Genomic DNA, 12,811 nt, shown 5'->3' with positions numbered 1-12,811 from the left:
TGACAAACAGGTCATCCATCATGACAGTGTGCTAAGTCATTGTGCACTCATTGTGAGACGAGCTTCTGATGAAAAAATCGGCTACTGAATTAAGTCGTACTGAAGTACTGAATCGCCTTACTTATCTGCCTGTAATTTCTGGCTGTTCATAAAATTAACGCCTGATCTAAGATAAAGATTTTCTGATATAATGAAGGAATCCTGAAGTATTTGCAGGCATGTTTCTAGAAATATAATCACTATCTAAAACAGTGTGTAAATGCACAAAAGGAGTACTTAAGGTAACCTTAGTCATTAATGTACATTTCTCAATGTATGCTTTTTTGCCGGTGCATTCTGAGAATTAAATTGCCATTCCTCATTTATCTACTCCAAAACATATAATTTTAAGAAATTTTCCCTTACCTTCTGGTGCACTGCTCTTTATTAATTATGATAATGTACGTTAACTTCTACATTTCATTATATTTCTACATTCATTTTAATGTTTTAAATTATTTTCTAGCTTTAGTCTAGCGTTATTTCTTTTCTGATGCTGTTAATAGATGTTTTACTGTTAAAAGTACGTAAACCTCTTCTGTGTTATTAGTTTTAATTTTCTACAGGGCCTTCTGATTATTTGTTATGTTTATACCATTATAATCGTACATTAGTTTTATTTATTTATTCTTTTTTTTTGTGTGCGTGGTGTAAAATTTTTGTCAAGATTAAATATAGCAAATGATTTTGATTGCAGACATTTTTTAAACCGGTGTGAAAATTCTTCAGATTGATTGAATGGAAAATATTTTTGAAATGATATATCATTTAAACTATTTAATAACTTATATAGGATTTTTTTTTGTAATTTCAGAATCTATTTTTTTTTTTAATTATGTCCTTAAGAATGTGGAGAGACATAAATAGGATGTTGTTTTTTTAAATAATTTTTTATAAGGTCATGCAATAATACCTCATTCACTTATCACTATTGGTTGTCCATTACTGTAGTAGATAATATTCAAGCATTGAATATTCTATTGAACACTAGTATATTACTCTTCTGTACTAGTTCCATTATATTTTTTTCGCATATATATATATATATATATATAGTATGTAACATGTTAGTTTAATTTTTTTGCTACTCATTAATGTACTTTTACCTCAGTTGTTTTATTTTAAAATACCTTGTGTGTAATTTCGGCAATTTTTTTTACTATACTGTATGTTGTTTTAAATAAATAAATTTTTTTAGCAACATAATAAATTATTTTTAAGTAACTATTATATCGTTATGTTTGTCGTGATTGTGGTCTCTGCTACTGATGTACGATTGAGGTTCTGCTTTATATACATACAAATTTGATTGCACTTGAAAGACACTTGTTAACTTGTAAGGTTGTTGGGCTGAATATCACTCTGGTTTGGAAATTTTTTTAATTTAACTTTTAATTTTTTAAATTTTAATTCTAAAATTTAATTTCTAATTTTAATTTAATTCTATTTTATAATTCCCCCATGCACAAGCTTTAAGCTTGCTGAATTTAATAAAAAATCTTATATTAAAAAAAAAAAATTTAAATGAAATTTTTGTAGTTTTAATTTTATCAGTCTGTAATGACAGACACATATTAAAAGGGGTGTGATATTTTGAGCTTTTTTTTTAATCATTAAAATATGCTTTAATTACTCACATTAAGTTAATTAATAAGATAGATAACAATTGCTTTGTAAAGTGATATGAGTAAATTATTGAACTCATTCACAGTACATTAGCTGAAATATGAGCTGTTTGAATGCAACTATTTCTTATGAATATAGCCTTGTTTTATTGGAAGCTGATATAAAAACCTGTTTCGTTCCTCGGTAGCATACTTGTTTGTAATTAGTAGGTTTCATTTTATTTACAGTTAGATGTATCGTTTACAATGTGATTAATTCTCTTAAAAATTGATGATTCATACTAATATACTGATATAAACATTTTAATGAATGTAAAATTTTTTAATTTAATTGTGAAATTTTATACAGAGATTATTTTTTCGGTCCTGGTGTTATATATTTATATTTATAATGATTTTAAAATGTAATTATTACTATGAGTGATATGGCCTTAGAATCGCCAAAAAATTAAATACAAAAAATTGTGTTTGCTTGAAAATTACCGGTGAAAAATAATAAAATTGACATTGTACCTCTGTCAGGTGCTGCTGTGTAGGGAGTGCGAGTATATGAATATATATTTATCTGTCCACTTCTGTACAAATTATTTCATTGAATTCTAATAAAAAATTATATTGCAGTAAAAATCATAGTGAATTGATTAATATTAACTCCATCCAACAATTATTTTTAAAATGTTATGTAAAAATATTACGCAAAGTGACTTAAAATGAGAAAAATATTTTAATTCTGTAAAAATTTAGTTACATTTATAACAAACATTAAAATTTTATTGAAATCATAATCTGAACTGAAGATAAATTGTTTAGTTTAATAACATCCAGTACTCTTGTGAGTATTGTATTGAATAAATGACTGCGTAATTTGCCTCAAACTTTTGTTATTGCTTGCTATGTAGTCTTCCATTTGTCGCACTAATATACAATTTGTAAAGTTTTACTATGAATAAGCAATCAGTACTGCTGCCGACTTTGGAATTGAGGTATCGATATGGCTTTTGGACTTATAAAACATACTGACTGAAATTCATCGCCGTGTTTGGTGTTAAATGTGTTAGAAAAAAAGGGAAATATATGAAAAGTATAAAATATTTTATAAAGATTAGAGGAAAGTAAATAAAGATAAGCGATGTAAAGAGACTATTACTTAGCATCACTTAGGCAGGCTCTGATAGTATAAAAATATTTATTATTTTTATCTTTTAATTTTTTAACTAATTTTCTGGAATTTTCATGCGAAAACACTTTCAGTGTGAGAACGATATTCAAGCTATGTATCCATTATGCTCTTTTACATTAAGTATTAATAAATTAGACGAGAAGTTAGTGAACAAGTGAAACCGATGGAACACCAATTATCTGGGTTGACCTTACACGGCCAAATCCAGGTAATCAGAAATCCCAATAACTGGAAAATTAAAAAAGGATTTATCATACTTACTGGACGGGTATCGTTCTGTTTAATTGGTATCACAGTTAATAAAAAGATGAAAATATAAAAAAATAAATATATTTCAGTAAAATTAAAAAAAGATACTCAGAACATAAGTACAATGTATACTATTAGTATACAATATAAAATGTATAATCAGCATCCTACATAATACAAAAAAATTTATTTAAAGTCTCAGTATGTTTGATTGATCATCATTGTCACTAGATTTTGAGGAAGTGGTATATATGAAATAAAAATAAAAATAAATATTAATTGATAAATAAACAGTATCTTTGGAACACTGCAAAACAAGTTTTTCTATCTATGTTTTTAGAAAAAAGAGTAAAAAATATAAACAACTTTATTTTAGGCGATTCCAGTTGAAAACATAAAATGACAGTTTTTATTCTTTATCTTATTCTATAAGTAATGTGTTTGAAATACTAATTTTATATTATATTATTTTAGAATTATTTTTTTCATTCATTTAATTTTTTTTTTATAAATTGTTGCCTCAGTATCTGCTGATTATGATCTTGTTAACGATGAAAATGATCATCTACTTTTAGGTTTTAAGTAAAAATTGATTGTAAGCAATTTAAGTGCTTTCCCTATTTATTCCTATGGTCATTTAGCATAGTTCTTGTTTTGTGTTAAAAATGTTCAAATTGTGTACACAGAGAGTGTCATTTTATGTTTAAAATTAGTACGTCATTTGGAAATAATTTACAGCAATCAGCAGAGTAAGATCAATTTAAAATTAAAAAAGAATTGGTTATCTGATGATGAATGAAGCTTGAACCTGTTAAAAAACATACAAGTCAAATTGAGAACCTTTCATTTTTGAGGTTGGTTTAAAAGAAAACAATTTTTTTTATTTGTAGGAATATTACTCAGTTTTTTTTAGTCTGATTTGCTACTTTTAGTGACAGAATCTGACCTTTAAAAATAATACAGTTTACATCTTCCTCTTTTAATTTAGTTGGGATTTAATTTGCTCTTTTAAATATATATGCTGTCATAATTTAATAAGAATCAGTTTTGTTGTAGGGTTTTTTATTTTTGAAGTTTTATTATCTTACATTTATTTGATTGCAACGTGTTTTGTTTTAAACAGATTGAAAAGTTTTTTGCATATAACTTTATAGTATAATTATAAAGGTAAATCAGTAGAATTATTTACGGTAATTAATTACTAATTTATTCTTTTTTAAATTCAAATTTAAAACCGGTTGTTTTTTAATGATCGATAACATTTTGTTAATATTATTCAACTTTCATGTTGGTATTAAAATGTGTTGCCGTATAACTGTTTGAATAAATTTTTTTATAATATTGTAATTGAATTTTACCTGCCGTTTGTGTACTGCATCTAAACTAATGATAGGTAAATATTGTTCGTATCTGTAACCTTTTACAAAAAAAAAAGATTTTAAATTTAATTTTTGAAAACATTTTATTGGAATGATCGGTGAACACCTCGGTCAAATTTTTACTGAAAATTCTGTAGGAAAATTATCACAAATTCTGTATAATTTTTGTGCAATTATGTGTATTCTTTTTTTAGAAAATATAAAAAATAAAGTTTCATCCTTTGTGGAATAGTTTTGGCAAAATTAATTTATTGTGCTTGTCCTGCAATCTCTCCAGAATAGTTAGTAAATTTATTTACAAAATAAATAAATGAAATCTAACAAGTAATTTTTGGTTATTTTGTTATCAACAGAAGTGTTAAAGTGTGTCTGAAATATCCAATATGTCGGAAATGCTTCCTTTACCAGAAAGTTTACTATTATACTAAATAAAAAAAAAAAGAAGTTTTTATCAAGTAATCTTTCCAGTAAAAATTGACTTAAAGGGAAATTTTTAGTTTTCGGGAAAAAATTTCAATTAAGTAATTTCAAATTAAAAATGTAATACTACATTCTCTCCCCTTTTATTTGGCAAAGACTAAAAAGTAACAATTTAAGGAAGGATTGAAAAAAGAAATTAATTTTCAGTGTAATTAGATTTTATTGTTTTATAAAAAAATTCATTATTTTTGTTACATTTCTTAGTTATATTTTTATTAAAATTTGGGTAGACCTATAAAAAACAATGCATTCTTAAGTATTGAAAAAAATGTATTCTTAAGTAAAATTTAAAGATGAAACTTGTCTTGAAAATAAGAAAAAAATTACGTAAGCAGGGAGTTACTGGGTATGAGAATGTTGTTTTGGAAGTGTGTATTTGAAATTTTTTTATTCACATTTTTCTAAAAAAATTCTTGAATTTTTGCTTGAAGTTACTTTGAATATTAGAGTGATATCAGCTTTGAAGATAAATAAATAGATTTTTTATGTATCATTAGAGTATAAAAGTTAAAAATAAACTTTGCTCGCTAAAAAAAACATACTAATACCTTCAAATTGTCTATACAGACAGTGGAATTATTCATTAAAAAAAAAAATCATTTGTATATTTTGCGTGAAAAACATTACTCTGAGCATTTGAGGAAGAACTTCGTCTTTAAAGAAAAGAAACAGTTAAATTAAACTGTCATTTGTTAAAAAATTAGGTCTGAAACATAAAAATGTACAGATTAAGTATAACTTACATTATTATTCAAGTTTATCAAATAATTCCTCTTTTAAAGTTATAACTGTTTGATTTTAAGTCCTTAAAAAAGTACACGCCACTGTGATCTTTTTGAATTTTTTTATACCAGCCTTTATGAAATTTGAACTAGAACCTTCTGAAGAAATACATATAAAAATAAATATATAGCTGTATATATTTTTGTTGCTAAAATTATACTAAAAGTCTTTACTTTGTCATAGAGTCTGATCTCAGAGATGTAGTCAGTTTTTGGAGTTGGTTTTTTTTCAGTAGTTAGGTATGAGGGTATCATTTAGGGCAAAGTTGTTTTCGGCCATGAGGATACAATTTATTATCAAGAAAAAGTTATTAAGTTTGGCATTATTTAGATCAAAGTTGTATAAAGAAGGTGGTAGGTGGTACTGGTTTAAGAAGCTGCCTTAGATTTTTGTTTGGGAGTGTTTTATAAAAAAACGCGTAAATGAATTCAGGCAAAGTTGTCTCTTACCCTGAAGGGATGAGGGCAGCCGAGATGTGGCTGTAGAGCGTGTCAAAGGCTAGTTATTAATTAAATAGATTATCCAGGTAAATTGTGATTTACCAAATCAGGATTTTCCAGGTGAATTGTGATGCACTTATTTCCAAATTAAAGGATGGAAAAATGTGTAAAATCATAGTATAAACTGCAGATTCTGCAAAAATTATCTAATTTGTTTCTTTTAAACAAATGGTTTGGTTCTGTAAAATTTATGTGATCATTTAAAAAATAAATGTCCTGGAATTTAAATGTGCACTTTTTTTATTCTTCTTTAATATCATATTCTGTAGTAAACATGCATTTAAAAACGATAAGAATCTACGATCACATAATCTTTTCTTATAGGAAAAATTAAATTTTTATTCTCTTATCTATATTAACACTATCTTTAATGGTTATATCTTGACTTGTTTTACTGGATGTTCTACTTATAAAGATTTAAAATTCCTCGATGTAGGATGCCTTAATGTAAAAGGATGTTTTATTGAAACGAGTTGATGTACTTATTTTTATCGCTGCATGCTTGTTTTAATGTAAATTACTATCATGCCCGATTATAACTGAGATCAGTTACCCTATTAATTGATCACGTATACAGTGTTTGTAGTATTATATTAACTAGCTGTGATGTATATATCTTATTTCTCTTATGTTTTATTAATTTTCTAGAATTAACTTCATACGGTACAATCTAACTATTGTGATTTACAAGAACGACTCTATCGGATATGGTTTTGGCTATTGAGATTTAATCATTATTTTATATAATTCAGTTTTCGGGTAATATTCTCTGAACTGTACGTAGATTCTGTCGACTGTTAGATGCAGTCCTGGAAGATATTCTGATTATTCTTCTGTCAAACTAATTGTAAAAAATAATCATTGTAGTCGATCATCCTTTTTACTTTTCCTGTTTAGCCTCCGGTAACTACAGTTTAGATAATTCTTCAGAGGATGAATGAGGATGATATGTATGAGTGTAAATGAAGTGTAGTCTTGTACATTCTCAGTTCGACCATTCCTGAGATGTGTGGTTAATTAAAACCCAACCGCCAAAGAACACTGGTATCCACGATCTAGTATTCAAATCCGTGTAAAAATAACTGGCTTTACTAGGACTTGAACGCTGTAACTCTCGACTTCCAAATCAGCTGATTTGGGAGGACGCGTTAACCACTAAACCAACCCGGTGGGTTTGTAGTCGATCATCCATATCTAATTAAAATAACAAATAACTTCTTAGTTATTATTAAGTAGATCATCATTTAAATTATATAGTTATATTAATAATAATAATAATAATAATAAAAAAGAGAGTTAGTGTGTACGGAAGATTATTTGTTAGCGATTTACATATATAAAAGGGAAATGAAATGGATATGGAGTGTTAGAGTTATGAATGAACTGATTCACTGATAAAATGAAATGATGACATCAGTTTAGTAGATGATTGGAGTAATTTGTTGGCTAGTGGGTAGCTTTGGTGGTGGGGGAAGCTAGGCTACTGACTTAGGTACTGCTATTATAATATTACTATTGGCATAAGCTGTTATTAAGTAACCGGCTTCCTTAGCATTATAAACCAGGCTTTCTCATTTTGATGTAATTATTATTTATTTTTTTGTTAAATGAAATGTTTTAAAAATAATTTCAGTTTTTGTGTTTCATATCTAACTGAATCTGATATTTAGCGATAGTGCTATCAGTTCAGAAGTATTTGTAGACAATATTTTGGTTATACACTTAGATAAGGCTGGTAAGTAGTTTCATAGAATATTGAGTATTGTTCCATCTATCTTTAAGTAATCGGTGATTCCATAATATAGTGTTTTGTATTTAAGAGTTTTTATATGTTTTATGTATAAGATTTGTTTGAAATGTTTCAATATGTGTCTTGTAATTTCATTCTAATTTTATTTAAACTTAACTTTTCTACCTGCTTGTCTATTTTAATTTATGTACATTAAAAAATTATTTATTAATGTCTTATAATTTGAAAATGTTGGTTTTTTTATTAAAGAAATAATGGTTATTATTGTTATTTTTAATTTTGTGTTTTCAAGTGTGGCTGGGGCAGTGTTGAAAACTGCTGTGACGTCATGCGCCGCCCCACTTTTTGTCACAACAGTGTCGGAGCAGTTGAAACAGAAGCACCCCCTCGACCCTCTGACAAGGTAATAATTTGGTAATCATTTTTCTTTCAGAAGTATGTTACTCAATTATTATTATTATTATATAGAATAGTTGATATTAAATTCTTTTCGTTAATATTTAAAATAAATATCAGAAAACTAATGAATTCCCCTGAATATTTAATTTAGTTTTAATTTGAAAAAATAAATATATTTATTTATATATTTGCAGTATAACCCGAGTTATCTGGAATATTATTAATTTCACTCCTTCCGTGATAAATTGGAGTTGTATGGGAAAAAATTATCCATAGTTTTGGTTATGAATATGTATGAATTTTAAAAATATATTACTATATAATATAAAAATAATTAGATTAAATTAATCCATATTTAAAATTGAAATACCAGAAAAATATTTTTTTTTTTTTTTTAAACAAAATCCTTTTCTCTCGGAACAGGTCAAAAATTTTTTTGGGAAAGGAAAATATTTTATACAAATTCGGATTGTAAGTTTTTTGAAAATTCATTTGAAGATTCCATTGAACTAACTGAATATAAACAGAAAAAAATGTAGGTGCAAGTGAAAAATTATTAGCCTGTTCATATTTGAACCCAGGACTTGCTTGTAGATGTGGCATTAACTACTTTCAATGTCAGTATTTTTATGTAACGTACTACAATGGTTTTTTAATAAGATGAATATGTTTTTGTTAAATTATTAATTTTAATTTAACATAATCTTTTGTTTCATTAGTAGATTTTAATCCTTTTACAAACAGATTAGTGTCATCTTTGTTACTATGCGAGTTAAGAATAAAGCCCTCTTCTTATCAGGATTTGGATTAACAGTAGCAGCAACAAACTTGGAAAAGCTAACGTCAATTAGGGAAAATAGCATATCAAAATGGCTAACATTGTAAATTTGTGTTGAATGAAAGGACACTTAATCTGTATAATTCAAAGGCTGCTTGTAGTTAGCGACCTGTTTAACAACCTTAATTCGGTTGCAGTTACTTCAATAGTGGTATCTAGATTTTGTTTACCTAGATACCAAATGAAAGCAAGTGCCAACTGTAAAGTTGAAACTTGAGCGTTAGGAATTAATACACGATGGATGAACTAGAATTAGCAAATTATACAAAAATTAAATTTACCAAATTTAAGGATTACGTGTTATTTTTTGTTTTATAAGTATAAATTAACTTTTCCACTTAATGTTGTTTCCAGATAAGCGGGGTTCTACTGTAATTTAAATGAGTTATTGTGCATGTGAAGTAATAGTTATTGAATTCGATGAAAAATAACAAATAATAACGTTGATTGTTTTCTTTGACAGTTTTGTGTTTTAAATAATAAAATGATTTTTTTATATTTTTTGAAAAAAGTATGACTTTCTTTTATGTAGGCCTACATTATTTTTTCATTAAAAAGAAGAAACTAGATATATTAACCTTATAAATTAACTTGATAAGGTAATTATTGATGTTCATGACAGTCGAAATTATTTTTAAGTAGCTAGTTAGCAGTGCAATTATTTAAATGTTCATTATCTCTGTTAAAATTAAAAAAAATTATTTTATTTTTGTTTTGCTAGATAAAACTTATTTTAATTGCAGTATTGTTATGTAAGAGTTTTTTTTTATTTCTTAGATTATGTCTTGTTAATAGCATAAAATTTCTAGAATATTAAAAAAAATGTGTGTGTGTGCGCGCGTGCATGTAAATGTGGTTGCAATATACTGAAGTTTAAACAAGGGAGGCTAAGCTTACAATGGAGTTTCTTGATGCTCTTTTCTAGAGTAATAAGAATGGAATCCCTACTTTAAATATAAAATGGCGCCTTGCAATTCGGCCCCTTTCCAAGTATACTCCATTTAGAGATTTTAGAGTGGAGTTGAACTAAGACCTCATGATTATGAAATTGGAACGTCGACTACTTACTTGGCTGTTGTAATAGAAGATGTATAAATAAGCTACTTGAATCGCTTGAAAATTTTTAAATTGAGTTTATTCAGAAATAGGGTCTAGTTAGTTGGAAGCTGCCATTTTGAATTTAGAGTAGGAACCCTCTTCCTATCACCTTGCAAAAGGGCATTAATAAACTCCTTTCTAAGCTAATCGCCTGTCTTTGTAATATTTTTTGTATATGAGGATTTTTTTTAAATTTACTATATATTTATAATCATTTAGGCAGTTTTAAGGAGTGCTTATTAGTTGCAGTTAAACTTTAATCGACTTAAACTTTAATCGTTTATTTTGAAACATTTAATTTGCTGTGAGTATACACAGGCCTTACGCTGTGTCACGTTTTCTGTCTGCTTTGTTGAATACAACCCGAAATACTTTTAAAATAGAATATTATTGTTTAGGATAGTTCCAATCACTGCTGCTATACGTTGATTAAAAAAAACAAAAAAAACACAAGTTATGTATTTGATTTTTGTGTAATTATATGCAAATTATGTATGTATTCTCAACAACTACAGATCGATTACCCGATTACAGTTGCTACTTATTTTCTTTTTGATCTTGAGAAACGATGAATTTTGTAGCGCGAGAAATAAAGCTAAGCCTGATCGGATTATAGAAAACACCAAATGAAAGCGTTAACACTATCACTTAAAGGCTGAGATTAATGAAGAGGTGATTATGTTAGAATTTTTTATTAATTGTTAATAGATAAAAAAAAAATAAAATATTCGGATGAAATGTTTTGGTTAAACTGTTTTATTAAGGCATGTATTAGCCATGTTGTAGTGCTTGTTTGCTAGTGTAAGAAAGAAATTTAATTAAAATTAATGTATAACATCATTGAAAAATTAAATCTTTTAAAGATAAATTTGTTTAGAAAAAAGTGAGTGAATTTTTTTAATTCCTATTTTAAAAAATAGTACGGTTATTTGAAAATCATTTTCACGGGTAAAATTAACAGGATAATTAGTTAACAGGTTAGTATATTTTAATTTTTTTTTTCTTTTTGATAAAATGAGACCTAAGAAAACAATTTTTTTTTAATTGAATTGAAAAATAAGTTGACACCAAATTAAATTAGTCTTCATTTTATTGCTGCCAACTTATAAAAGTAAAAATTAAAATAAAGTTATCATTATTTTGTACCTTATTTTCTTTTTTTAAGCGTTTAATTTTTTTCGTTTAGATAATTAATTTTTGTAATAAAGTCAAAAAGTTTGATAATAAATTTACTAAAGTTGCTGACCAGGATATAAAAATAAATAGATGTACTAACGACATTTGTTTTTTTTTTTAATTGTACTAATCCTTTTTGTGAAATTGAGTTTTGAAATTTAATTAAAATAATGGTAGTAATTATCATAAAACTAAATATAAATAAATAAGCGATAAGTATTTATTAATAAGCAACGCCTATCACTTATTTTATGAAACTCGGGTGAACTTGTAAGATACTAGTACAAAAAACATTCATATTGTAGAATTGTTGTAAATGCAGTTTTAAGGCTTATAGGATTATATTATTATTCCATAAACATGTGTAACCGTGCTTGCAAAACTTAATCGATATATAGTCATTTTTTAATGAAGAAAAGATTACAGTTTGGTTTTATTTATTTTCTTGTTACTAATTTATTATAATTTTTTTGGAAAAAACTTTTGAATCTTCAGAGGGTTTGTGCGAGGATGAAAATGAGTATAATATTTAACTAATTCTACTTTATACAACTTCTTGTCGATGGTGTTGAAGGAAGTATTCTGTAGATTTTTTGAACTTATCACTAAGGTTAATTTTTCAAAAAAGTACAGAGCAATTGTAACCTCTTTCTTGATCGGTATGATGAAATCTATTAACCTTTAAAATACACGGCATCATGTCTCCAAAAGATCTTTTTAGTTGTTGTAAGGCTACTTTGTCGACGTTTTCACATTATGTAAGAAGGTACTGTTTACCGTTTTAAAAACCGCAGACAAAATATGTAAGCATGTACAATCCATAACATCCTGAAGAACACAAAAATTCAGAATTATTGCAAAAGTGCAGCGGGTGTATTAAACATGACATCGGTGTTCGAATAACTAACCGCTTCGGTGTAATTCCTTAGTCGGGTGTAATCTTTATATATAAAAATGAATGTTTGTTTTTTTCTTTGTCCCGTATGCGTTCCTATACCATTCATCCGATTGCGATGAAACTTTATGAGTTGTGTGCACGCCCACGAAAGTTTATGAATTAGTTTTGACCCGCTAGGCGGCTGGGATCAAGATATTTCAAAAAATTGTATTTACGGTTCGATTAGGCACATATTCAGAATATATATTACTTAAGTGAAAAGAAATATTTTTTGCAAAAAAATATTTGGTAGGTGTGGCCGGGGTAGAGATATTTAAAAAAATTGTATTTACGGTTCGATTTGTTTTATATTCAGAATATATATTAGTTACGTGAAAAGAAATATTTCTGTGGAAAAGGGAAAGAAGGAAAGAGGTG

The 12,811-nt window shown here is 26.9% G+C and overlaps 1 protein-coding gene across 9 annotated transcripts in view; it reads left to right on the top strand.

The window, feature by feature from the left end:
• Positions 1–12,811, top strand: part of LOC142331351 (protein FAM13A) — a 270,033-nt gene that overhangs the window by 161,929 nt on the left and 95,293 nt on the right. For 6 of the 9 annotated variants that reach the window (XM_075377189.1, XM_075377194.1, XM_075377198.1 and 3 more), the window contains one exon: positions 8,278–8,388. In XM_075377189.1, coding sequence (XP_075233304.1) covers positions 8,314–8,388 — 75 coding nt within the window. In that variant the 5' untranslated portion in view covers positions 8,278–8,313. The other 3 variants (XM_075377190.1, XM_075377196.1, XM_075377193.1) reach the window with 2 other exon arrangements.

The sequence above is a fragment of the Lycorma delicatula genome, chromosome 10, assembly GCF_047948215.1.
Source record: "Lycorma delicatula isolate Av1 chromosome 10, ASM4794821v1, whole genome shotgun sequence".
NCBI classification, from domain to species: Eukaryota; Metazoa; Arthropoda; class Insecta; order Hemiptera; family Fulgoridae; genus Lycorma; species Lycorma delicatula.
This window is presented reverse-complemented; position numbering and strand designations above follow the sequence as displayed.